At 46.6% G+C, this 26645-nt stretch overlaps 1 protein-coding gene across 4 annotated transcripts in view; it reads right to left on the bottom strand.

The window, feature by feature from the left end:
- APLP2 (amyloid beta precursor like protein 2) overlaps window positions 1–26645 on the bottom strand; it is a 119847-nt gene that overhangs the window by 25022 nt on the left and 68180 nt on the right. For all 4 annotated transcript variants that reach the window (XM_075909697.2, XM_075909698.2, XM_075909699.2 and 1 more), the window contains exons 2-4: window positions 18073–18246; window positions 15152–15281; window positions 7150–7262 (exon numbers count right to left, since the gene is read on the bottom strand). In XM_075909697.2, coding sequence (XP_075765812.2) covers window positions 7150–7262; window positions 15152–15281; window positions 18073–18246 — 417 coding nt within the window. The remainder of the gene's footprint in view (window positions 1–7149; window positions 7263–15151; window positions 15282–18072; window positions 18247–26645) is intronic.

Raw genomic sequence — 26645 nt, 5'->3', positions numbered from 1 at the left:
AGGCTACTGCGGCCCCACAGCTAGCAGACTCACAGGGTTGCACCAGGCTCCCAGCTGCTAGCCCTCCTCACCTGGGTCTCTTATATCCAGGAACATCCATGGTAATGCCGGACCACGGATGTTGCTGGACAAGAGAATCTTGGATTTGAGAGGTACAACCTGTAGGAAGAAAGGCCAAACAGGAACAGTAACAGACCATTTCAACTAACTGTCTCTCTTTGGGAGAAGAGACATTGTTAACAGAAGGGAGTTTCCTCCTAAAGACTCCCCAGCTAAAGGAAAATGAAAGTCTTATGTCATACCTCACTTCTCAAAAACCTTAACTATTTGTTCTTTATTTTAACAATAGGTTATACAAATGTTATAGCACACATGCCATGGGACTAAGCAAGCTGAGTTCTCCATACCAAAACCTCTGAACCTTGTTTTAAATAGCTGAATCCTGGACAGAAACAAGACCATTTTAACACCTTTGTCTCTGAGCCCATATTTCCATCAAAATGAACATCTGTATCTACTCACAGAGGGTGCTCTGTTCTTATAGATAATTACACTGAGGGTAAGTGACATCACAAAAACCAAATCACAGCAACGAATCTCAGAATCCAGGTCAACTGACTGAGGCTTGTGCTGTGGGCTAGAAACAGTGGAGTGGATGCCTTTTTGCACTCAGGCTGGAGCTCAGGAGCAGATAAGCCCCATGGTATAAGCCCATGTCAATGGACGTGGGCCTGCTCTGTGTATGGGTGCAGGGTGGTTTGTTGGATTTTGTGATGTAGACAGACCCTTAGGCATTGTCTATATTTAGACAAAGATTTATATTCTTGAGATTTATCTTCTGAGGTTCAGTTTAGTAAGGACAGGGCCTAGTAAGGACAGGAATGTTAAAAGTGGGTAATTGGGTAACCGTGTAACTGCTGACAAACTAAGCAGTTACGATGAGACACATCTGCAGCACGAGGCTGGAAGCCTATATTTAACTGTTAGCGGTTAATTGATATGCCTGGGCTTATCCTCTGGCAACCCTAGTAAGGGCTCGCTAGATCAAACAATAAGGTCACCCCCATCTATCTCTGTACTCCACAGTGTAGTGAGAAGTGAGGGAAGTCGACAGGAGAGTTTCTCCTGTCACCCTCACACAGTGGGGCTGCTGCAGAACTTCAACTGAAGGTACGCTGACTCCAGCTATGCAATTCTTGTAGCTGGAATTGCAGTTCTCAAATCATATTTCTCCACCAGTGAAGACCTGGCCTTAAGGGGAAAAGAACAGAAATAGGTTGTTGTCAGGGAGGTGGCACTTCAGAGCAAGAATTGGGTCCCCTCTTTTTTCCTGATTATCTCATTAGCTCTCTCTTTAGAAAACAGTAAAAGCATAAAAGTGTACTTGGTGGAACTTATTTTAACATATTGTGGCTGGAAACTGGACTATTAATTATAAAGCCAAATACAAACAGAATTTAGGCACTTGAGTTGCACATTTATTTGAAAATGAGTATGTATATGGTTTTACAGACTGACCAAGGAGTGAAATAAAGAAAGCATTATCATGGACATTGGAGCTCTTTGTACTTCCCTTTGCTTTCTGAAGTATGGCTAGGAGAATGAATCTAGCTTATCTGGGTGAACCTGTCAAGGGCATGTTGAAGTCAAAGGATTTAACTCACTGGGAACCACCACTTAGTAGGCAAATGGTGGTTAAATACAAAAGATTCCTTAAAATAGTTTTGCTCCCTGAAAGCTTTGGAAAAAATGGAAATAAACTTTATTGCTCCAAAGCTGACACAATTCAGCCATACCTTCACTAAGACCAAGACCAGGACCAAATTACAGTCTCATGAGTAAATGCTCTGTATTGTAGATCTAGTTGGGAAAGTCAGTGGATGTGATATACCTTGACTTTAGCAAAGCTTTTGATACTGTCTTCCACAACAGTCTTGCCAGCAAGTTAAGGGAATATGGATTGGATAAATGGTCTGTAAGATGGATAGAAAGCTGGCTAAACTGTCAGGCCCAACGGGTAGTAATCAACGGCTCAATGTCAGGTTGGCGGTGGGTTTATAGCGGAGCACCCAAAAGATCTGTTCTAGGACCGGTTTTGTTCAGCATCTTGATACAGGAAATAAGGAATCACCCGCTACAATGGAGGAGGAGAAGCCTTGTACCCCCAAGGCTGGGAGGTCTGCTGCCCCCACTGCGAATAGGAAACCTAGGGTAGTGGTAGTCGGAGACTCTCTTCTGAGGGGAAGGGAGGCGCCCATCTGTCACCCTGACATTTCATCTCGGGAGGTATGCTGTCTGCCGGGGGCCCATATCCGAGATGTTACGGAAGCATTGTCGAGAATTATCCGGCCCTCTAAATACTACCCCATCCTACTCATCCATGTGGGCACAAATGATACTGAGGTGTGTGACACAGAGCGGATCAAGAGTGACTACAGGGCTCTGGGAGTACGGGTGAAGGAGTTTGGAGCGCAGGTGGCATTCTCTTCTATCCTTCCTGTTGAAGGTAGGTGCCCGGGCAGAGACAGGTGCATCCTGGAGGTGAATGCCTGGCTGCGAGGATGGTGTTGGCTTCCTCAACCACAGGATGCTATTCCAGGAAGGACTGCTGGGCAGAGATGGCGTTCACCTTTCGAGGAGGGGGAAGACCCTGTTTGGACACAGACTGGCTAACCTAGTGAGGAGGGCTTTAAACTAGGTTCGACAGGGACAGGTAAGCAAAGCCCACAAGTAAATGGAGAACATGGAGACCTGGGAGATGGGTCAGAAATGGGAGGGAGCGTGAGCTCTAATGGCAGAGAGAGAGGAGGGTCAGGGCAAAACTGGGAGGCAAGGTCAAATCAGTATCTTAGATGCCTATATACAAATGCGAGAAGTATGGCTAATAAGCAGGAAGAACTGGAAGTGCTAATAAATAAGTACAATTATGACATTGTTGGCATCACAGAAACTTGGGATAATACACACGGAATATTTGTATGGAAGGGTACAGCTTGCTCAGGAAGGATAGACAAGGAAAAAAAGGAGGTGTCATCACCTTATATATTAAAATTAACACACTTGGAGTGAGGTGGAGATGGACATAGGAGACGAAGTATTGAGAGTCTCTGGGTTAGGCTAAAAACAACGGTGATGTCATGCTAGAAGTCTACTATAGGCCACCTACCAAGGTGGAAGAAGTGGATAAGGCATTTTTTAAACAACTAACAATATCATCCAAAGCCCAAGATTTGGTGGTGATGGGGGACTTCAACTATCCAGATATATGTTGGGAAAATAACAGGGGGAAAACAGACTATCCAATAAGTTCTTGGACTGCATTGGAGACAACTTTTTATTTCAGACGGTTGAAAAAGCTACCAAGGAGGAAGCTATTCTAGATTTGATCCTAACAAATAGGGAGGAACTAGTTGAGAATTTGAAAGTTGAAGGCTGCTTTGGTGAAAGTGATAATGAAATCATAGACTTCACAATTCTAAGGAAGGGTAGAAGGGAGAACAGCAAAATAGAGACAATGGATTTTGGGAAGGCGGATTTTGGTAAGCTCAGAGAGCTGATAGGTAAGGTCCCATGGGAATCAAGTCTGAGGGGAAAAACAACTGAGGAGAGTTGGCAGTTTTTCAAAGGGACATTATTAAAAGCCCAAAAGCAAGGTATTCCGCTGCGTCGGAAAGATAGAAAATATGGCAAAAGACCCCCTTGGCTTAACCACAAGATCTTGCATGATCTAAAAATAAAAAAGGAGTCATATAAAAAATGGAAAAGTAGGACAAATTACAAAGGATGAATATAGGTAAACAGCACAGGAATGCAGGGGCAAGATTAGAAAGGCAAAGGCACAAAATGAGCTCAAACTAGCCACGGGAATAAAGGGAAACAAGAAGACTTTTTATAAATACATTAGAAGCAAGAGGAAGACCAAGGACAGGGTAGCCCCACTGGTCAGTGAGGAGGGAGAAACAGTACCAGGAAACTTGGAAATGGCAGAGATGCTTAATGACTTCTTTGTTTCAGTCTTCACCGAAGGAATGCCTAACATAGTGAATGCTAGTGAGAAGGGGGTAGGTTTAGAAGATAAAATTTTAAAAAAAGAACAAGTTCAAAATCACTTACAAAAGTTAGGTTCCTCCAAGTCACCAGGGCCTGATGAAATGCATCCTAGAATACTCAAGGAGCTGATAGCTAGAGGCTCAGATACCTCCTCTATCATCTTTGGAAAATCATGGCAGACAGGAGAGATTCCAGAAGACTGGAAAAGGGAAAATATAGTGCCCGTCTATAAAAAGGGAAATAAGAACAACCCAGGAAACTACAGACCAGTTAGTTTAACTTCTGTGCCAGGAAAAATAATGGAGCAAGTAATTAAGGAAATCATCTGTAAATACTTGGAAGGTGGCAGGGTGATAGGGAACAGCCAGCATGGATTTGTAAAGAATAAATCATGTCAAACCAATCTGACAGCTTTCTTTGATAGGGTAATGAGTCTTGTGGATAAGGGAGAAGTGGTGGATGTGGTATACCTAGACTTTAGTAAGGTGTTTGATATAGTCTCGCATGATATTCTTATCAATAAACTAGGCAAATACAACTTAAATGGGGCTACTATAAGGTGGGTGCATAACTGGCTGGATAACCGTACTCAGAGTATTTATTAATGGTTCACAATCCTGCTGGAAAGGTATAACAAATGGGGTTCCTCAGGGGTCTGTTTTGGGACCGGCTCTGTTCAATATCTTCATCAACAATTTAGATATTGGCATAGAAAGTACGCTTATTAAGTTTGCAGATGATACCAAGCTGGGAGGGGTTGCGACTGCTCTGGAGGATAGGGTGATAATTCAAAATGATCTGCACAAATTGGAGAAATGGACTGAGGTAAACAGGATGAAGTTTAATAAAGACAAATGTAAAGTGCTCCACTTAGGAAGGAACAATCAGTTTCACACACACAGAATGGGAAGCGACGGTCTAGGAAGGAGTACGGCAGAAAGGGACCTAGGGGTTGTAGTGGACCACAAGCTGAATATGAGTCAGCAGTGTGATGCTATTAAAAAGAAAGCAAACATGATTCTGGGATGTATTAACAGGTGTGTTGCGAGCACGACACGAGAAGTCATTCTTCCACTCTACTCTGCGCTGGTTAGGCCTCAGATGGGGTATTGTGTCCAGTTCTGGGCACCGTATTTCAAGAAAGATATGGAGAAACTGGAGAGAGTCCAGAGAAGAGCAACAAGAATGTTTAATGGTCTAGAGAACATGACGTATGAAGGAAGGCTGAAAGAACTGGATTTGTTTAGTTTAGAAAAGAGAAGACTGAAGGGGGACATGATACCCGTTTTCAGGTATCTAAAAGGGTGTCATAAGGAGGAGGGAGAAAACTTGTTCATCTTGGCCTCTGAGGATAGAACAAGAAGCAATGGGCTTCAACTGCAGCAAGGGAGGTTTAGGTTGGATATTAGGAAAAAGTTCCTAACTGTCAGGATAGTCAAACACTGGAATAAATTGCCCAGGGAGATTCCCCATCTCTGGAGATATTTAGAGTAGGTTAGATAAATGTCTATCAGAGATGGTCTAGACAGTATTTGGTCCTGCCACGAGGGCAGGGGACTGGACTCGATGACCTCTCGAGGTCCCTTTCAGTCCTAGTATTCTATGGTTCTTTATTAATGATCTGGATGAGGGGATGGATTGAACCCTCAGCAAGTTTGCAGTGACACTAAGCTAGGGGGAGAGGTAGATATGCTGGAGGGCAGAGATAGGGTCCAGAGTGACCTGGACAGATTAGAGGATCGGGCCAAAAGAAATCTGATGAGGTTCAAAGAGGACAAGTGCAGAGTCCTGCACATGGGACGGAAGAATCCCAAGTATTGTTACAGGCTGAGGACCGAATGGCTAAGTAGCAGTTCTGCAGAAAAGGACCTGGGGATTGCAGTGGAAGAGAAGCTGGGTATGAGTCAACAGTGTGCCCTTGTAGCCAAGAAGGCTAATGGCATGGTAGGGTGCATTAGGAGAAGCATTGCCAACAGATCCAGATAAGTGATTATTCCCCTTTATTCAGCTCTGGTGAGGCCAATCTGGAGTATTGTGTCCAGTTCTGAGCCCCTACTATAAAAGGATGTGGATGCATTGGAGGGGGCCAGCGGAGGGTGACCAAAATGATAAAGGGGGCTGGTGCGCATGACCTGTGGGGAGCTGCTGAGGAATTTGATAGCAGCCTTCAATTTCCTGAATGGAGGTTCCAAAAAAGATGGAGAAAGGCTGTTCACAGTAGTGACGGATGGCAGAACAAGGAGCAATGGTCTCAAGTTACAGTGGGAGAAGTCTAGGTTGCATATTAGGAAAAACTATTTCCGCAGGAGGGTGGTGAAGCACTGGAATGGGTTACCTAGGGAAGTAGTGGAGTCTCCATCCCTAGAGGTGTTTAAGACTCGGCTTGACAAAGCCCTGGCTGGATTGATTTTGTTGGGATTGGTCCTGCCTTGGGCAGAGAGCTGGACTTGATGACCTCCTGAGGTCTCTTCCAGCTCTATGATTCTATATTGCCATCTATTCATCATCAGCTGAGCGTGCACAGAATTTACAACACTCTTGCCAAATCAAATTAGCCGAACAGAAAGATGGCACGCCATTCATTCTGGGAGAGTGGAAGATGCCTGTAAAGTGGAGACATGTACAGAAACTAGCATTTCCACATTACTTGGAAATGGGCACTAAATTCTAAGCTCCATTTTGTGCAATGTGATCTTCCATCTAAGGAAGTTGGAGTACTACAACTATGAAATAATGTCACCACCACCACTCTGGTCTGTGGGAGGAAGGATAGTCCAGTGTTTGACTGTTAGGCTGGGAAACTAGAGTTAATTTCTCAGGTCTACCAAAGACCAGGAGTGTGAACGAGAGCAAGTGACTCAGGATCAAAACCTTCAAGTGACAACACACGGGAGCGTATGGCTCACTGAAAGCCAAGGAGAGTCCAGAAGTTTAACCAGTGTGCCTAGGTTCCAGATCTGTAAAGTGGGGATAACAACACTTTCATATCTCCCAGAAATGCTGTGATAACAGTTCAAATGGTTAGATGCAACAATAAAGGAGACCCCTATTAAGAACATCTTTATCTGGGTACTGTTACCATCACATGAACCTCATTACCTCTTTGGCCACAGTGCGCCAGTGTTGATGGCTTTCACATACATCCATTCGTTCCTTGTGGAAGAATCTGCATTTCTCTGGAACCAGTAGGACGTCACTTACAAACTCACCCACTGGAAAACAAGAAGTTTCTATCAACAGTAATTCAGATACATATTTGACCTTCAAACTCAAGAGTTGACTAGCATTATAATCTTCAAGAATGCACTTAACTGACCCCATTAAGAATCTGTATGCTGTTACAACAATCTTAGTGATCCAGTTCAGACTAATAGGCACCTTAGGAGACCTGCTCTAATAAAAAGCCTCTAGTTTTATTCTTGGAATTCAGAACAGAAGATAGGAGAAACTGAACAGTGAAATATGCTAGCCAAAACCCATAGGTTAAGATGAACGTACATTTAAAAAACATGTTTGCTCTGCTCTGCAGATTCCATGTCATTGACAAGTTTCTTAGATACCTGGGAAGAAAACTACAAACATGATGATGTTTGAACATTTTATGATCAACCAATTCCTAACCTGGCTCTCATCACATGAAAGAAGCTATTCCTGGTTGCCAAAAGCTTCAGAAGCCTGGTTATTTGCTGCCATGAACATTTTCCATGACTATTGGGGGTTGCCTAGACATTTTCTGCTTATGCCAGAAGAGGTGAGAGCTAACTCACTCCATTGTGTCAGCTTTATCAAGGCAGTTTCACAGTTTAGATGAAAATAAATGTTCAAATGCAAGGTACACCCAGAAACTATATTCAGGGCAACTCAGTCACAGCTAAGACAACGTTTCCTATTTAAGCAAAAGTGCTTAAAAATAGGAAAAAAGCCCAGAAGCCCACAAAACCAGGTAAAGCTTGGGCCACACTGAGTATGTTGTGTTCTGATGTACATCTAACCCAGGGGTAGGCAAAAACCTCTCAGCAGACTGGATGCGGCTTGCCTAGGGCTTTGATCCGGCCTGCAAGGCAGTTCCAGGTCCTGCCCCCTAGCATGTTACCTGGGAGCCAGGGACTCGCAAGTCTTTTTAACAGCTTCTATTTAAAGGTCTTGCGTCTTTCCTGTGCCTTGCCTAACAGCCCCAGGGAAGGTGTGAGCCCTTTTAATAGAAACAGTTGAATGGGCTCATGCGTCTCTGGCTCCCTAGCAAGGAACGAGGGGCACCAAGGCTACGAGCCCTTTTAATTGCTTCTATTTAGATGGGTAGTGCCTTTCCCCGTGTCTGTTTGGCATCGTGTTGCCTGGCAGCCATGGGGAACGAGAGCCCTTTAATCAGCTTCAGTGCTGCTAGTGCCTTGCTAGAAAGCCAGAGACACGTGAGCCCTTTCAATAGAAGCAATTGAAAGGGCTCACAGCTCTCAGTTCCACTGGCCCATTGCTTGGGAGCTGCCCAGGAGGCATGAGCCCTTTTAACTGCTTCTGTTCAAAGGGCTTTGTGCCTGCCAGTCAGCTGCCAGGCTACAGGTTAACAGTGGGGCCAGGGACTGCGTCACGTGAATTCTAAGCCTCCATCCCAGACAACTCTGGAAGGAGGCTAGCCCCCAGCACCCTCCCATCTGCTCCAAGTCTCTTCCATTGGCCAGAAATTGGGGGTGGGGAGGGAATAACCCAGAGCAAGCAAAGCTCCCAGTAGTGTAGCTCTCAACCTGCCCCTTCCATCCGAGACCCCACCCCTTCCAGGTCAGCCAGAGAGCCACTTCCAAAATTTGTGAAGTGCCCCCCCCTTCAAAAATTATTGCCCACCCCGATGTAACCACAAACTCAATTTATTTTTTGGTGTTGGTCAAAACCTTAGTTACAGACTTTCAACATGGAACAGTTTGCTGTTTGGGGTTTTTTTTTTGGGAGGGGGGGAGGTAATTTCTGCATTAGTGAATATTAAAGCACGTTAAACCTAAATCACTATACTCTGAGTTGGTAATCATCCAATGCTAGACTTGATCCAGTGTAACAACTACTTTCATAAAGTTTGTTGAGGCGAATTTTCTGCCTAATGACCTAGAATCAAATGGAGATATTCTAGTCAGTCTAATGAACCTTCCAGTAATTTTACCCAAAGGCATGCCCAAATCTCCTAGTCTACTTAGAAAAATCTCAACACCCAGGTGTTTGGGATCAGCAAATACATGTGAAATGAAATAAACACCCAGATTCAAGACTTGCAATTTAACAAAAATGGCTGCATTAGCTCACGTCTGACATTTACATGGTGGTCCAAAAGCCCAAAAGGGTATGCTCTGACTACCTTAAAAACTAAGCACAAATACGTTAATTTTGAGTGTGAAAATCTTTCACTTGATTCACAAAATAAATATATTTGGCCAAGTAACCTTGAATTTGTCCTTTGCTACAAATTTGCGCACACACAAGCATAAAGGTTTTTAGTTTATTCTGCGATCTCACACTAGAGATTTAAAATCCCATCAGTTAATTGGTTAAACATTATGTTTAACTAGTTAACTGCTTAAACAGGGGTGGGGATTGCTCCAGCCCCGCCACTGATTAATGGTATCCCCTCTCTCATAGCTATTCATCATCTGCACAAACTCTCATATGCCTGGGGGTTCTCACAGCTCCACCTTAACTATGGCCAGCCTCATCTCATCCCTGCTCTACTTCCCCAATGCCGCCTGCACACCACAGAACAGCTTTTCACAGCAATCAGGAGGGGGCTGCCAGCAGGTACGAGGTGCTGAAGGGGGGCTGATGGCGGATGCTAGGCACCCGCGCATTTTTTAATAGGTGCTCCAAAACAGGAGGAGTTCGGCACTCCCAGAAAAACATCTCTCCTGCACATAGATGTGTGCAAGTCAAAACACAGTTTAAGAAGTAGGGTATCTGAAAACAGGTGCAAAGGAAGAAAGGCTATATCCATTCTTTGGATTCTCAACAAGGGAGTTGTCTGTCTCCTGACACCACTTCTAAATGTAGAAGTCCCCTCTTCTACTGAAAGATCAACATTATTTAAGAACAGATCCACAGTCTGTTGGGAAATATTTGCCGAGATGCTTATAAAAGAAACCTTTCCCCTTTCAGGGTACATCCCAATTAGGGTAAGAGTCCTGCAGCAAGGCCATGGATGGCATGGGTCAGCTGCTCAAGCTCATGGGCCTCAGGCTACAGGATTAAAATTTGTTGGGCTATCAGGGCTCAGGTTCTGGGATCCTCCTGCCAACAGGGTTCCAGAGAACAGGCTCCAGCCTGAGCTTGTGCTATCTATGTAGCAATTCCACAGCAAGCATGAGCCAGCTACAGGTGTTTAACTGCCGTATAGATGTACCCGAAGAGACCAGAGCCACCAGATCAGGCATTTCCCGGCTTCACCAGAATGGTCAGCAGTTTGTCTTTCCTTACTTCACCAAACTCACTGCTGCTCCCAGGGAAGGTGCTAAGGAGGAGTGCCATCACAATTACTTTAAAAAACTAGAAACCTCATCTACAGTGCACAAAAGGATCTCACTATCAGATGACATTCAACCTATCTGAAGATGGGACAGTGGATTAGTGCAACATGGAAGAGATACGCAGCAAACAGAACAGTGGTCCCCAACGCAGTGTCTGCGGGCGCCCGCCGGGGCATTTATTTGTGCCTGCCAAATGATCTGGGCTGGCCCCGCCCCTGGTGCACAACGAATGTGCGGTGCCAGGCACGTGGCCCATGAGCAGCCCCGCCCCGGGGCACGTGGCACATGCACAGTGCTGGTCTCAGGCGCACGGCTCATATGGGGCTGGCCTCTGCCCTGGGCATGCAGCACATGCACGTCCCTGGACGCCCGGCGCGTGAGCCGCCCTGCCCCTGGGTGTCCGGCAGCCCCAAAAGGTTGGGGACCACTGCTCTACATGTTGGACCCACACCAGAGGAGACCAATGGTCCTTCTAGCACAGTATCTTATCTTTTGACTGGAGCTACGTCGGACTCTTCAGTGGGAATGAACTAAACCAGGGCAATTTTGAGTGATTTGTCATCCAATCCCAGCTTCTGGCACTTGGGAGATTTGAGGACACCCAGAGCATGACTGTCTTGGTTAAATACCTGTCCTCCAAAGCATGGCGGTATTTATATGCTCTATTTTAAAGTAAGATATTTACTTGTGTGTCAGTACTGTTCCGAAATGGTCCTAAATATCTGCAGAATCCAGAGTGTGCAAGATGCTAGCTGGAGTATTTGAGGAGGAGGGGGGAGACTATTATACGGATTTAAGAGATCGGATATGGGGCACTTTCCAATAGCACAGGCATCTTAAAAACCTCAGCCCTTAGTTCAGGGGTGACAACATGGCTCTCTAAGGAATCAGAGCCCCCTCTTGTCTGTCCTCCCGCATGGGGAGCCTATGCTGGTACTACATCCTTACGGCCCCCTGCAAGGCTGGAGCATCAGCGCCGGCTTCCTTGGGCGGGGGGAGGGGAGAAGAAAACCCCCAGGCTCCCTGCCGGACTCAGTGTGCAAGGAACCAGCAGAGCAAAAAGTGCCCCTCTGCACTGCTCTTTTCCTTCCCTCCACATGTGGAAACAAGCAGCTAAAAAGGCTCCATATGCACTGCCCTTTTTCGTCCCTCTGGGAAGCACTTCCCTGGAGGCTTCCCCTGCACATCCTGCCCGGAAACTTCTAGAGTATGAAAGCCCTGACACTCACGGTATGAAAACAAGTGCCCTCTACCTCCTCACTCATTCTGCCAGACAGACCCTGCCCAAAATCCTTGCTACCCCCAGCTCCCTGGCCAGAATCCCTCTTGCCCCAAGCCCCCTAGCCAAAATCCTCTCTACCCCCAGCCCAAACACCCCCGTGCCCTTCCCAGAATCTCCCCCTGCCTGCCTGGCCAGAATCCCTCCCACCGCCAGCCAGAATTCTTCCCTCCCTCAGCTGTGAGCTTCCTGCCCCCTTGCTAGGCAGCCTGCCCCCGGGCAGACCTCACAGTCCTACACCCCACCTCCTCTCACCCGGATCCCACACCCATCCCTATCCCGTTCCCCGGCAGCCATGTCCCACATACTTAACCCCTCATTTTTGGCCCTACCCTAGAGCCTTGGGGGTGGGAGAGGGGGAACGACACACAAAATCCACTAACCCTGCAGCTGCAGAAGAGTAAATCTGGCCTAAGGCCTTCTCAGTCGCCTCCACATTTCAAAGGGGCAGCGCCACACAGCTGAGCCAAGGCCTGCCCCTTTGAAGTATCCCTGTGCCCTCCCGCTTTGATGCCTCTGACAGAGCAGTGGTCTCCAACCTTTTTACACCCAAGATCACTTTTTAAAATGTCAGGACAAGTCAAGACCCACCCTATCTCTTCCCCAAGACCCCACCTCTTCCTTCAGGACCTGCCGTCTGTTTCCCAGTACTTGCTATCCCCAGCCCTTATACACTCTTACTGGGTTGAGGAGACAGGCGGTGCGGGCTTTTGGGTGGGAATGAGGGATCTGGGTGTGGAAAGGGGTAAGATGTACAAGCTTTGAGAGGGAATTTGGATGCAGGCTCAGGGAGGGGGCTCCAGGCTGGGGAGTGTTGGGGTCAGGTGGAGGGTCGGGGTGTTGAACAAGCCACAGGCTTGTGGATGTGAGGGTGCAGGAGTTTGGACTGGATGTGTGTGGCCTCAACTGTGCTGTGGGGGCAGGGTGCTTGTGGGGGCTGGAACAGGGGTCAACGTGCTGATAGGGGCTGGGGCAGGGTATTTGTTGGGGGAGGGGTGTGTGTCCTGGCTAGGGGGAGGGGACAGACAGAGCTGGGGCCAGTACCGAGGGACGGGGGACGGGGGACGGGGGGAAATCATGCAGCTGCGTGCCAGGCCCGGGTCTCAGGAAGCACGTGCGCTACTTCCCCCTCCCCAAACAGCCAACGCGTTTCCTGAACAACCAGGTCTGTTGTGCACCACCGACTTCCTTCCCCCTGCTGCCTTCCTGCACAGGGGCAGGGTGGTAGGAGTCCTGAGACTGCACCAGCTCCAAATGCTCAGGAAGCGTGTGCACTCTGCTTCTCTGCTCCCCACAGCAGCCACACGCTTCCTGAGCATTTGGAGCTGGCAGGTTCCGGGATTCCTACTCCCCCTCCTTCCATGTACGAAGGCAGCAGGGGGAAGGAAGTTGCTGGTGTGCGACAGACCTGATGTTTCAGGAAATGCGCCAGCTGTTTGTGGGAGGGAGGAACAGCCTGCACAACTTCCTGAAACCCCGGATGTGGCACGCAGCTGCAGGACTTCCCACTCTCTACCACCGAGGAAGCCAGCACAACCTCCATTGTCACTGGAGGTAACATCAGCAGGGGCTTCTTCTTGGGAGTGGGGGGCAGCGAACACCTAGCGATCGACTGGTTGGTGACCACAGTGATAGAGGCAGCAAGGGAGGCGGGGGGGTTGACTAGTCAAATGACTATCTGATAAAGCTTTTGCTTTACATCCTTTCCCCTCCACCTCAGTGGGCTGCAGGAGCATAACACTGGGGGGGTTCCACCTGTGGAGCCCCCTGTGTGGCCACCCTCTTCCATGCGCCTTTCATGCACTAAGGCACTGGAGCCCTGCACTTACCTGCTCCTCCCCCTCCCTCACAGAGACGGAACTCTGCTAACAGCTGATTTGTGGCATTCCACAAGGAATGGGGAGGAAGAAGGGGGAGGAACAGGAATGCAACACATGCATTAGGTGATTTGTGCCTCCTCTGAATGCGCTAGCAGGGAGGTGAAAAGTGCAGGGCTCCAGTGCCCCAGTGAACAAGACGCATGGGGAAGTAATCGGGGGTCTACATGCCGCAGGTGGTGCCCCAGCAAGCCACATGGAGGCCTTAGGCCATAGGTTCCCTACCACTGTGCTAGAAGAACCCAAAATGTGTGTGGACAAGTCACTGGTTGTTTGTTTCCCCATGTGTCAAGTAAGGATAATACATTTAGTATCAAAACACTGGATGGCATTAGTGTTTGTGAAGTACTTTGACATTTTTATGAAAAATGTTACACAAAAAGGAAAAGTAACCCTGTAATTCTGTGGCTCTACCATGCCCATTTAAATTAGCTGCATTCAATCCTCAAATGAATCCAAAAATCCCTTGAAGCACTTTAGGAGGAGAAAATGGTTCTCAGAGGACTTCCTTTGAAGCCTCCTGCAAATGTATCAGCGTTCCGTTATATTCAACACCTACATGGCATCAAAAGCTAAGTATCGGGTTGCAGCCTACTCTATTAGCCTCATTTAGCACAGACACTTTAATTGACAGGTCATCTTTTCTTCTCCCCCCCCCTTTCTGCTTTATAATTCAACCTCTGTGCCTCTTGTTCCACATTTGTCATCTAAAGTGGGCTGAGCCCACAAAAGCTACTATCTGTTATGAGATAGTTACTTGTAACAAATTCTATCCTGAGCAAATCTGCTCCTGTAAAGAACTGACAAGCTCAGTCTCCTGGTAGCTATTGGGGTGGGCAGAACGTGCTTATGGTAGTAGTGAAGAGTCACAGATCAAAAGCCTGTACTACAAACAAGCTAGATGTGATACCTGATAGATTTGGTATAAATTTGATAAGTATAGTGTAATCACGTCCGCTACTCCATTGAAATTAAAACAGAAGACATTCTGAAGAAAGAGGAACCATTTGAAAAAGCTACATATAAATAGTAAAAAATGGCAACAAATCTTGCCAAGACCAAAGCAGGGAATAAGAACACACCTGAGCATTTGAGTCTCCAAGGAAACAAAACATTAAAGCTCCTCAGAAATAGGAGCAGAGTACTGAAGCTGAGCATTTCTTGGCAATATTCTTTGGGTTTTACGCCCATGGCAGAAAGAAGGGGGAAGTTCTCTATCATTTCTTTTTCACTATTACAGCATACAAGTTGTCACCCAATCAACAACTTGATAGGAGTATAGAATTTCATTTTCTAAAAATATTTAGAGAGTAACCGAGACACAAAAGTGAAAAAATCTTTAGAAGGTAGGTTTCCTCTCAGAGTACATCCTCAGATCCCTAAGGGAGAATATGTTTTAGTAAGTGATCTTTCCTTCATTAAAGACCTGCTGCACATTAAGTACTTACCCAGACACTTATAGGGCACAACAATGTGGGTGTGGCCCTTGCACTGCTTCTTGCCTTTCTTACACCAGTTGTCAATGCTGACTGGTTGGTTGGCTTCTACCACATTTGTAATCTGAAGCTCTGGATAGATCTGTTAAAAAACCCACATGCTAAAAACACAGAACAAGATAAATTCCCACTAGAACATTGGCAAAAATACAAAGGGGTGTAATTAAGGGGCTCTTATGGAATCTGGAAAGGAGAAAAGGAAGGACAGATGAAAAAAGTTGTTTCTCTAAATGAAAACAAGTTTATGTTAACCTTACGTTTCCTTAACTCAATTAAGGTGCAATGTATTAATACAACAGTTAAGTCTTGCTGAACAGTTCTACAAGTCTAGATGCTATCTTATATGTAGTGAGTGCAATGTAAACAAGATGCAGCACTAGTTATATCAACCTTATAATATAGTCATGAAAGATTGCTAGCACAGCCACAGTCTGTTCTACCGCCTGCGTCATGCTTCCAAAAAAAAGATCAAATGACAGTATTTGCCTGTCAAAGAGTTCCTCATCTCAGATGAGTGGATAAATAGATTTTGCAAGGTTTGAGTACCTAGAACAGTGGTAGACAACCTATGGCCCATTGGGGTACTGTGTGGCCTGCATGACATTGTGTTTACTGTCACCTACACTCAGGGTTACCAGATTCCACCACTTTGCTGCCCATATTTTGTCCATGCCATTTTCCTAGTGGTATTACTAAACTAATACACATAAAACAAGGGTACGTGATGTGAGGTGCATGTTGACAGCTGTGTGCTCCCTTTGCTTCCAATGCTGCTACAGTTCAGTTGGCGCACCTGCGAATTCTAGGTGTGACGTAGTGGGGGTGCTGTCTGCTCTGTAACCCGGTGTCCCTACTTGGCTGTACTGTGATGTGTGATTCCCACTGACTCATCCACATGTGTATTGGCTTAGACACCTAGTCCTAGCCTGAGCCATTAAACAAGGCTCTTCCCAGAGGGAGAGACAAAGGAAGGGAGGCGGAGACTGCCACCTGGCTGGGGGGCAGGGCCTGGGCAGTCGGAGTACAGGGAAGCATGGAGGAAGGAGACGAAAAACCAGTATAGGGGATTCAGGGGTCTGTGAATCCCTTTCCCCACCCCCCCAAGGGAACTAGGGCTGTTGGCCTATCCTATGCCTACATCAAACCCATGCTGTGCTGCATCTTAGAGAAGCAATAAACCCATTTTTACTCTACTGGCTGGTGGAGAGTCACATCTGGCTGTGGACAGGGGTGCAGGGTTGGGGGGCTCTCCGATGAGCCGTCACACTAAGTATGCAAGTGCAGTCAGCAAAACTACCCTATCTTGGAAGATCATCTTGGTTACAACAGTCTTGCAGCCCACTGAGATGGAGGGCTACTCACTAGCTCCTATCGCTGTTCTACCACATGTTGGAGAGAGAACAGCAGTTTGTAACAAGAAATAAGATGCTTTCAGACACTGTCAAGAACATTTTCATAAACATTTTCCTAACATTTAGGAGCTGTGTGTCAGCCTGCATATACAGGCAGTCCCCGACTTATGCGGATCCGCAGTTACGAACGGGGCTGCCCCAGAGTACACTGACTGCGGGACCTCGCGGTCCTGCCGCCCGTGTACTCTGGGGCTTTCTCTGCGTCTCCCTGGTCTGCAAAGCCGCGGGGGAAGCCGGCAGCGGGACAGCCCAGACGCCCCGCGGCTGTCCCGCTGCCGGCGTCCTCAGAGGCTTTGTTCCCTGTCTCCTTGGTCTGCTGGTCTCCAGCAGACCAGGGAGAGCAGACCAGGGAGACTGGGAGCAAAGCCGCGGAGGACCCAGGCGGCGGGACCGCGGTGCGTCTCGGTCCGCCGCCCGTGTCTTCCTGGTCTGCTGGGGTGGGGGGGAGGGGGGGGGCGCAGCTAGTACGTTCCCCCCCCCCCCCCCCCCAGAAGACTAGGCTTTTCTCCGGACACCTGTGGCAGAGAAGCTGGGGTGCTGCCGGTTGGTCCTGCAGCGCCGCTCTGGGCGCTACTGGTCCAACCCAGCAGCACCCCAGCTGCTCTGGTCCTGATTCAGCCGCTGCTGGTCAGTTTCAGCAGCAGCTGAATCAGGACGCCTGGGGCAGAGCAGATGGGGTGCTGCTGGGTTGGTCCAGTAGTGCCGAGGAGCGGCGCTACTGGAGCAACCCAGCAGCACCCCAGCTGCTCTGCCCCAGGCGTCCTGATTTAGCTGCTGCTGAAACTGACCAGCGCTGACTACAGGAAGCCCGAGGCAGAGTTGCTCTGCCCCGGGCTTCCTGGAATCAGCTGCTGATCAGTTTCAGCAGCAGCTGACTTGGGGACGCTTGGGGTTCTTAAGTTGATTCTGTATGTAAGTCAGAACTGGCGGTCAGTTTCAGCAGCAGCTGAATCTGGACGCCAGTTCCGTCTTACATACAGATTCAACTTAAGAACAAACCTACAGTCCCTATCTTGTACGTAACCCGGGGACTGCCTGTAATGCCAATAAAACAAGACAACTTAAAATATCTAGAATAGATATGAAACACTGTCGTGGTTATACTACTTTGCACATATTATTCTGATTTAAATGTACATTATAACTACTTAAGGCAAGGATAGTCAAAGGAGCCCAGTGAATTTTACTGAGACTTAGCTACCTAATTCACTTCAGCTTCTTTGGAAATCCCAGCACAAGTCTATTCCAGCAAATCTGAGCAAAGGATAGCAACAGTGTATAGTTGGTCTTCAACTATACACTGAAATTCAAATTATGGGAACATACAGTGGTAAAATAAGTCTTCCATCTAAGCTTTACCCAAACATGCTAGGTGGACAACTCAAGTGATAGTTTAGTGGGTTTTTTTCATAATCATGTGGAAAGCAGTTAAAACTCTGTTACAGAGTGGAATCTCTTTACCTCCTCACAGTATTGTAGGATTTCTTCCTTTCTTCCAAAGCAGCTCTTGGTCCCAGAAGTATCAGGCTCCCATTTCCCAGTCTGAATATTCACATGCATATTTAGCTTCCCACAGAACATGGCAATCTGAGGCTCTGCCACAGCAAATCCTGTTCCAGCATTGGCTGCAAGTGCCTGTGAAGATAAAGATGAAAACATGTTAATTCATATGAAGCTGTCAGTTTCATATGCTTTAGAGAACTAGAATTGTTTTAATTACCTTTAAAAGGGGGCAGAAATACTTGTCTTCTCTAAAGCCTTGCCACCCTTCCATTATAAGTCTGCAGCATTAGATAATTTACTATAGACAAATGCATGTTATTTGCAGACTCCAGAACAAACTTTGGAGCTTAGATTTCAAAACACAGGAAAAGTGATGTCAACTACAAGGGCCCTTGAAGCCCTTCTGTAGTAAGTTGAGCGTCAATAACACGGAGTCAGCAGGCCTAAATAGAGGCCTGTAACATGGAAACAGCAACAGACCTTGCAATCTAGTGAGCAAGACTTTGGTTCAGTAACACAGGAGCCACGAAAGAAGCCCTATTGATAACTGTGTAAGTTAGGTCGAGCATGGAAGGACACAGGGAGGCACTGGGTACAGACTGTGAGCCAAAGGGGAGTAGCGGAACATCTTAATAAGAAATGTCTTGGTACAAAGACTCCCCAAAAACTAATGCACATACCGACCTAGATTCAAGACCAGGTCGGAATTGACAGCATGAAGAATAGTAAGTAAGCCCCCCTTCCATAAGGTGAGGGGTGGTATCTAGGCAACAGAGGGTGGTAACCTGGTACGTAAAGAAATGATGTAAGTTGTTTGCACCTGTCTATAAAAGGACACTACAAAGGATGTTCTCCGGCCGACCTCGGGGGGGGTGGGAGGGGGGCACTAGGCACCTGAACAGCAGGTGTCACTGCCTAAACTTACAGAATGCACAGTAGCTTAACTCTGACTAACTGCTGTTAATATCTGTTATATGGCAATAGGCCTGCCCGGTGTTGGTACCTTGTCAACGCGGGCCATAGTGCCCAGTGGTGTAACATTGTACTGATCTCTGTTACCAACTGGTAGAGCTTCGCATTTGACAATAAACCTGCTCGACTGATTTCAAACATTGCCTGCATCTGTCGTTTCTGGGGCCTCTCAGAGATCTCCTGTGTTGACCCAAGTGCATGGGGACTAACAGTCTAGATAAAGGGAGTATCGCTTGTTACGCACGCAGCCGAAAGTTTATCATCACCGATGGAGTGGAGGTCCTGTCAGGAGCATGCCAGGACGATCCTGACCAGATGATGCTGACACTGACAGTTCAGACCACTGAAGGTACCAAGGTACAGAACACCGAGACTTATACTCCGTGTTTTCAACTACAAAAGTCAGCGTCCATGAATACATGGAAAAAGAGCCAAGTAGCTACAAGTCTCAACTCTGCAAAATCTGCCACCCCATCCCTCCTTTAATGCATGCCTATGGATATTTGTATTAGTACAACCTTGATGCAAAGTTTATTGTCCACTCCATCCACCACCTATTAAAAATGAAGTCATAGGATACATAATTTATAGCATATTAGAACAGACCCATCTCCTGGGCACACAGCAGAAAGTTTTCAGAAATCTTGCTCACAGCCCAAGAGGCAGGGATGAGATAGACTCATCATGCACTGAAGTTTATAAACTGATCAGGCTGAAGTTATACTTGAAAATTCAACATTCTGCTTATTTTTAATGGTCCTTGTTAAAGCAATGAGGCGGAGGCTAAAGCTAAAGCAGATGGGAACCACAAAATCCACTCCCAATTCTAAACCAATTCAAGCACTGAACACAGATGTGTTTCAGACAAGGGTGACTAGCAGCAATCTGAGATGGAATATTATTGCCTCAGGGCTCCTCTTTCTTTAACAAACTTGGGCCACTAACCTTTCCTGTGTTTAACCTTCTGAGCACTCTCACACAGTGTACTGTTCAGGCTCCACTGCCTACAGGCCTCTATTAACCTATGTCAACAAGAGTAAATTTGAAGCAGGCAACTGAACAATAATGTGTAGAATTCAACTGGACCAAGCTGCAGGCAGCAACCCTTGCTACATATTAAGTTAGAGAAAGTAGCCTGGGTAATAGCTAGTCATACACACATTCCTTTCTCAATCACTGATAAGATATTGCAATTCACCTTGAGAGAGGAATTGAATAGCACCATGCACATGACTAGCATTTAGGAGATAAAGTCAGCTCAATATTTACATTTTTCCTGGTACCCACAAGTATCTAAAATTGCCTCGAGTTAACTGCCCTCAAGTAGATCGATGAAGGGACTAAGGATGTTAAGTATCGACTAATCAAATAGTTCATGCATTTTGCATCGACTATTTGATTAGTCGATGGAGACCTCCACCTTTTGCTACACTTCAAAGGCGAAAGCACCACATGGAGCCCGAGGTCAGTTGGGGATTCCTCGCTGATCCTGGGCTCCACATGGCACTTCCGCTTTGAAATGCCATGTGCAGCTTGGGGACACCCTAGCTGACCCAAGTTGTACTCAGCATTTCAAAGCAGCAGCGCCACGTGGAACCCAGGATCTGGTACCAGGCTTCCAGCAGCATTGCTGCTCTGAAGCACTCCTTCATTTTCTTCCCCTCGTTGGTTCTGTCTGGTAGATGCAGCAAAGGGGGGAGCAACTAGTCAACTAGTCCTTCACATCCCTAGAAGGGACTGGAAGATATCTACTCAAACCACTTAACCCAGTGGGGTTAAGTGCACAGTTAACCCAGGCTTTTATCTGAGTTTTAGCCCAACAACCTATTCTCCTACATCCACACAAATAAACCTGACTTGGTTTGGAGAGGTTCGAGGCCTACACTAGCTTACACAGCTGCGATATATGTTAAAACTGGGGCTCTGATTTAACTATCTGGAGCCTGACCACTACCAGCAAGGATGCAAACCAGAAAAAGAAGGCACGTGTGCCAACAGTCCCCCGCCCAGATGTTCTTATAATCCTCTCCTACCCCAAAAGACCCCATAAATTACCCCATAACTCATAGGGAAAGAACTCTGGAGCATCTCTAGGCATCTCTCACTATAAACCATTGCCAAGTAATATTACCATAGAACTGTCAGTCAGTATACTGCTTGTGCACATATATACTTAGCCCCTTGCATCAGCATTGCAGGCATGTTTCAGGAGTGCTTCTTTTGATGCACAGTGCAGTGCACCACAGAAGCACACAATCTTTTGGGAAGTTCTAGTAATGCACACATTGGGGTAAGAGAGATATAAATCATGCAGCAGTGATAGACTGTTACGGATGATACTTATCTATGCTGGCCATCTGTCCTGGAAAATCCGGGACAGTCCCAATTTTTAATCTCCTGTACTCGCGTGCCCATGAAGCACTGAAATGTCCCGAAAAGCCCAGAGACTCCAAATGCAGCTGTGCATTGCTGTTTCCCCTCCCTCAGCTGGGAGGAGTCAAGGACCAGAGGCGTAGAGAGGGTGTTATGCGCCCGGGGGCAAAAGCAAAATTTGTGCCCCCCATCACATGACAGGGCCCCCAACCTGGTGCACAGCTGAGCCCAACGGGGGCAGGTGAGCTTGTATTGCATCTTCCCCCACCCCCTCCAGTTAGAGGCGGGCACTATCCCACTGTTGAAGAGGGAGGAAGGTCGGGCTGGGGGTGCAGAGGCAGGGAGGAGGCTTCAGCAGGTGGTGGTGAATGGAGGAGGAGCAGGCGAGCAGAGTTATAATAGGGGGAGCAGAAGGGCAATTACCCCCCTCCCCCCCCCACACACACACCTCCTTTGCTACATCAGCAAACATAAGAGAGTAACTTACCTATTAAAATAACAACAGAAAAACTTTTACATAAAACTAAAACATGAGAATCGCCCTCACTTTCTTGAAGCAATAAGTAGCCTAAGGCTGAGGATATACTGCAAGCCAGGCTTTCAGTCTGCCACAAGGACTTTTACCTTCTGGCTGCTGTGAGATTCTATCCTTAAGTAAAGGCGAGAAGTCTCATTGAGCTGCTCTTCCAAATTTCACACAAGCCATTCAACTGAAGTCATAGATATCAAGATTCAAGGCCAGTCTTGCCTTTGGCAGACTGCCTCACCAGGTGTTCACAATCACAACATCCAAACATGTACAAGACTTTTAGTTGAGAAAGCCATGTTTAATCTCAAGTCTCTGCTATGACTGGGAGATGTGGGTGACCTATAGAAAACAGAATTTTATTTGGAAAATCCACAAAACGTGGGAGAATTGATCACCTTGGTAATGCCAATTCCTTTAGAATTGAGGCTCTGATTATCCAGTATCAGCTGAGGTAGAGCACGCACTGCATTCACATCTGATATATTTTTACCAAAACTGCTACCTGCCCAAATTATCAAAGGAGAAAGGAAACAGGGAGGCGAAAAGGAACAGGTTAGAGCAGTGTTTCTCAACTTTTTTTTAAATAAAGTATCCCTTTTAAAAAATTTATAAGTACCTACAGTTTTCAGACACAAATTTTTTTCAACAATTGCAACATATTTGTTTAAACAACTTCATTGTATCCCCATCACTCCTTACAAGGTACATTGCCCATGGAGGTCAATGGGGCTGGGCTATTTTATATGTAAAGGTACTGAGAAATGTATGTCAATACCAAGAGGGCAATGTGTATGTTACGTAAATAATACTGAATAATAATTGCCAAATGAGACCACTTCCCTACCTGCTTACAAGGGGCCTAATTAAAATTTTAATTTTAATCTAGGATTGAGCCCAAAACAATCTGTTGATATGACCCAAAAAGATCCAGATAACATTTAGTCACCCTTCAAATATATAAGGGGCGAATCAGTAAAAGCCTGTTAGAGGTGATCTTTGAAGAAAATTGGAGAGACTTTGAATTTACTTTTTCTGACAGCAGCGCTTTCTTTCCCTGAATGTGGGATCTTCAGCACAGGTCCCACTTTGTGTGTCAGAATAAAACAGCTAACTCCATTCAGGTCAAAGCAACGTGCACCCCAAAGACAGAAGAACAAATCCCTTGAAGCTGGAAGTCAAAACATCTTACCTCTTCACAGAGCTCACAAAGGGTCTTGTTCACCCAGGCTATGTCTAGACTGCAGGCTTCTTTCGAAAGAGGCTCTTTCGAAAGCATCTTTCGAAAGAGCCTCTTTCGAAAGAGAGCGTCTAGACTGCACGGAGAAATTTCGAAAAAGCAGCTTGCTTTTTCGAAAGAAAGCATCCAGTGAGTCTGGATGCTCTCTTTTGAAGAAGCCCTATTTACATTGAAGAACGCCTTCTTTCGAAAGAGGAACTTTCGAAAGAAGGCGTTCTTCCTCGTGAAATGAGGTTTACCGCCATCGAAAGAAAAGCCGCTTTCTTTCGAATTAATTTTGAAAGAACGCGGCTTGAGTCTGGACGCAGGGGAAGTTTTTTCGAAAAAGGGCTACTTTTTTCGAAAAAAACCCTGAGTCTGGACACAGCCCCAGAGACAAAAGTCACGACAACTCTCTCTGGAGACACACAAAACATCCTGCCTTTTGTCGGTGGACGTAACAAATGTTTTCATGTGGCATCTTACCGTGCTGCTTAAATCGACTGCTTCGATGAGGAAGACTCACAAAGTCTGTCCATCATCCACACTGGAGCAACATGGTGATTTACCACCGTGGTAACAGACCTGATCTCTCTTGTGGAGCAGCAGGGAGCCTGCAGCAGGGAGAGAAGCCAGGGGTACCTCTATTCCAGTGGTTCTCAAGCTTTTTGAGTCAAGTGGTCCACGGGCCAATGTAAATGTTTTGGCAGAAGGCCAGTTGCTAATGGAAACCCACCTTTAATTACACAATTATGCCCAAGCCATTTTGCTAATGCTGCAGCTGGGGAAAATGGTTTAAATTCAATTCTTAAACAGATTAACATGAGAAAGTTAATATTTAGTTTATCAAACTTCATTTTAAATAATGTAAAATATTAATTTATGTCCAATACAAAAGGTTTCAATGTTCATAGAATCATAAAACCATAGACCTGAAGAGACCTCAGATGGTCATCAAGTCCAGCCCCCTGCTCTAGGCAGGACCAATCCCAACTAAATCAACCCAGCCAGGGCTTTGTCAAGCTAAGACTTAAACACCTCTAAGGATGGAGACTCCACTACTTCCCTAGGTAACCCATTCCAGTGCTTCACTACTCTCCTAGTGAAATAGTTTTTCCTAATATCCAACCTGGACCTCTCCCACCACAACTTGAGACCATTGCTCCTTGTTCTGCCATCTGTAACTACTGAGAACAGCCTCTCTTCATCCTCTTTGGAACCTCCCTTCAGGAAGTTGAGGGCTGCTATCAAATCCCCCCTCACTCTTCGCATCTGCAGACTAAAAAGACCCAACTCCCTCAGCCTCTCCTCATAGGACATATGCTCCAGCCCCCTAATCATTTTGGTTGCCCTCCGCTGGACCCTCTCCGATGTGTGCACATCCTTTTTGTAGTGGGGGGCCCAGAACTGGACACAATACTCCAGATGTGGCCTCAACAGAGAGGAATAAAGGGGAATAATGACATCTCTGGATCTGCTGGCAATGCTCCTCTTAATGCAACCTAATATGCCATTCGCCTTCTTGGCTACAAGGGCACACTGTTGACACATATCCAGTTTCTCATCCACTGTAACCCCCAGGTCCTTTTCTGTAGAACTACCACTTAGCTGGTTGGTCCCCAGCCTGTAACAATGCTTGGGATTCCTCCGTCCCAAGTGCAGGACTCTACGCTTGTCCTTGTTGAACCTCATCAGATTTCTTGTGTCCCAATCCTCCAACCTGTCTAAATCACTCTGGACCCTATCTCTGCCCTCCAGCATATCTACCTCTCCCCCTAGCTTCGTGTCATCTGCAAACTTGCTGAGGGTGCAATCCATCCCCTCATCTTTTCAAAGATAATGGCCAAAGGCTCCTCAATGATATTTGCCAACTCCCTCAGTACCCTCGGATGCATTAAGTCTGGACCCATGGCTTTATGTACGTTTAGCTTTTCTAAATAGTTCCTAACCTGTTCTTTACCCACCAACGGCTGTCCATCTTCATCCCATATTGCGTCACTTAGTGGATTAGTCCGGGAGCCGACCTCATCGGTGAATACAGAGGCAAAGAAAGCATTGAGTGCTTCAGGTTTGCCCACATCATCTGTCATTAGGTTACCTCTTTCATCCAGTAGTGGCCGCACACCCTCTCTGATCACCTTCTTCTTGTTAACATGCCTATAGAAACCGTTTTTGTTAGCCTTCACATCCTTTGCCAGTCACAATTCCAATTGCACTTTTGCCTTCCTGATAACTCCCCGGCATTCTCGAGCTCTTATACCCTCCCTAGTAATTTGTTCAAGCGTCCACTTTTTGTAAGCTTCCTTTTTGTGCTTAAGTTCACGAAGGATTTCCCCTGTAAGCCAATAGTGCCAGCTGTCCTGGATTCCTTTCCCCTTCATGTTAGCATCCCAGGGGATTCTCTCCATCAGGTCTCCGAGGGAGTCAAAATCTGATTTTCTGAAGTCCAAGGTGTGTATTTTACTTTACTATATTCCTCCCTGTTTGTAAGCAGAAGGTCAAGCTGCACACGGCCCCTGGTCGGATCCTTCAGCACTTGTACCAAGAAGTTATCCCCACCATTCTCCAAAAACTTCCTGGATTGCCTGTGTACTGCCGTATTGGTCTCCCAACAGATGTCAGGGTGATTAAAGTCCCACACGAGAACCCAAGCCTATGACCTGGAAATGTGTCTCAGTTGTCCGAAGAAAGCCTCGTCTACCTCATCCATCTGATTCGGCGGCCTGTAGCAGACACCAACCACAACATCACTGCTGTTACTTACACCTCTAAACTTGACCCATAGACTCTCAACAGGCTTTTCTCCCACTATACTGGAGTTCTGAGCAATCATAGTGCTCTTTTACATACAATGCAACTCCTTCTCCTTTTCTCCCCTGCCTGTTCTTCCTGAACAGTTTATACCCTTTCATGACAGCGCTCCAGTAATGAGAGTCATCCCACCAAGTCTCTGTTATCCCAATCAAATCGTAGTTCTTGGACTGGACCAGGGCCTCCAATTCTTTCGGTTTGTTATCCAGGCTTCTTGCATTGGTATACAAACACCTCAGATAACCAGCTGATCACCCTACCCTTTGCATTCAAATCAGGGGTCCACCTTTGTTGCTCATTCCTGTTTGCATTTCATCCGACTTCCCCACTCCCCTCAGGATTTTGGTCACCATCCCCCAATGAACCTAGTTTAAAGCCCTCCTCACTAGGTTTGCAAGCCTGCCCACAAAGATGCTCCTTCCTCTCTTTGTTGGGTGGATCCCATCTCTTCCTAACAATCCTTGTGCCCAGAACAGAGTCCCACAGTCGAAGAAACCAAAGCCCTCTCTGCGACCACCTGCGCAACCACACATTTACTTCCTCAATTCAACGATCCCTCCCCAGTCCTTTCCCTTCAACAAAGGGGACGGATGAGTCACGGAGATCAGAAGAGATCCTGGATGACTGGAA

This window comes from Pelodiscus sinensis, chromosome 25, assembly GCF_052426305.1.
Source record: "Pelodiscus sinensis isolate ZL-2025 chromosome 25, ASM5242630v1, whole genome shotgun sequence".
Taxonomy (NCBI): domain Eukaryota; kingdom Metazoa; phylum Chordata; order Testudines; family Trionychidae; genus Pelodiscus; species Pelodiscus sinensis.
This window is presented reverse-complemented; position numbering and strand designations above follow the sequence as displayed.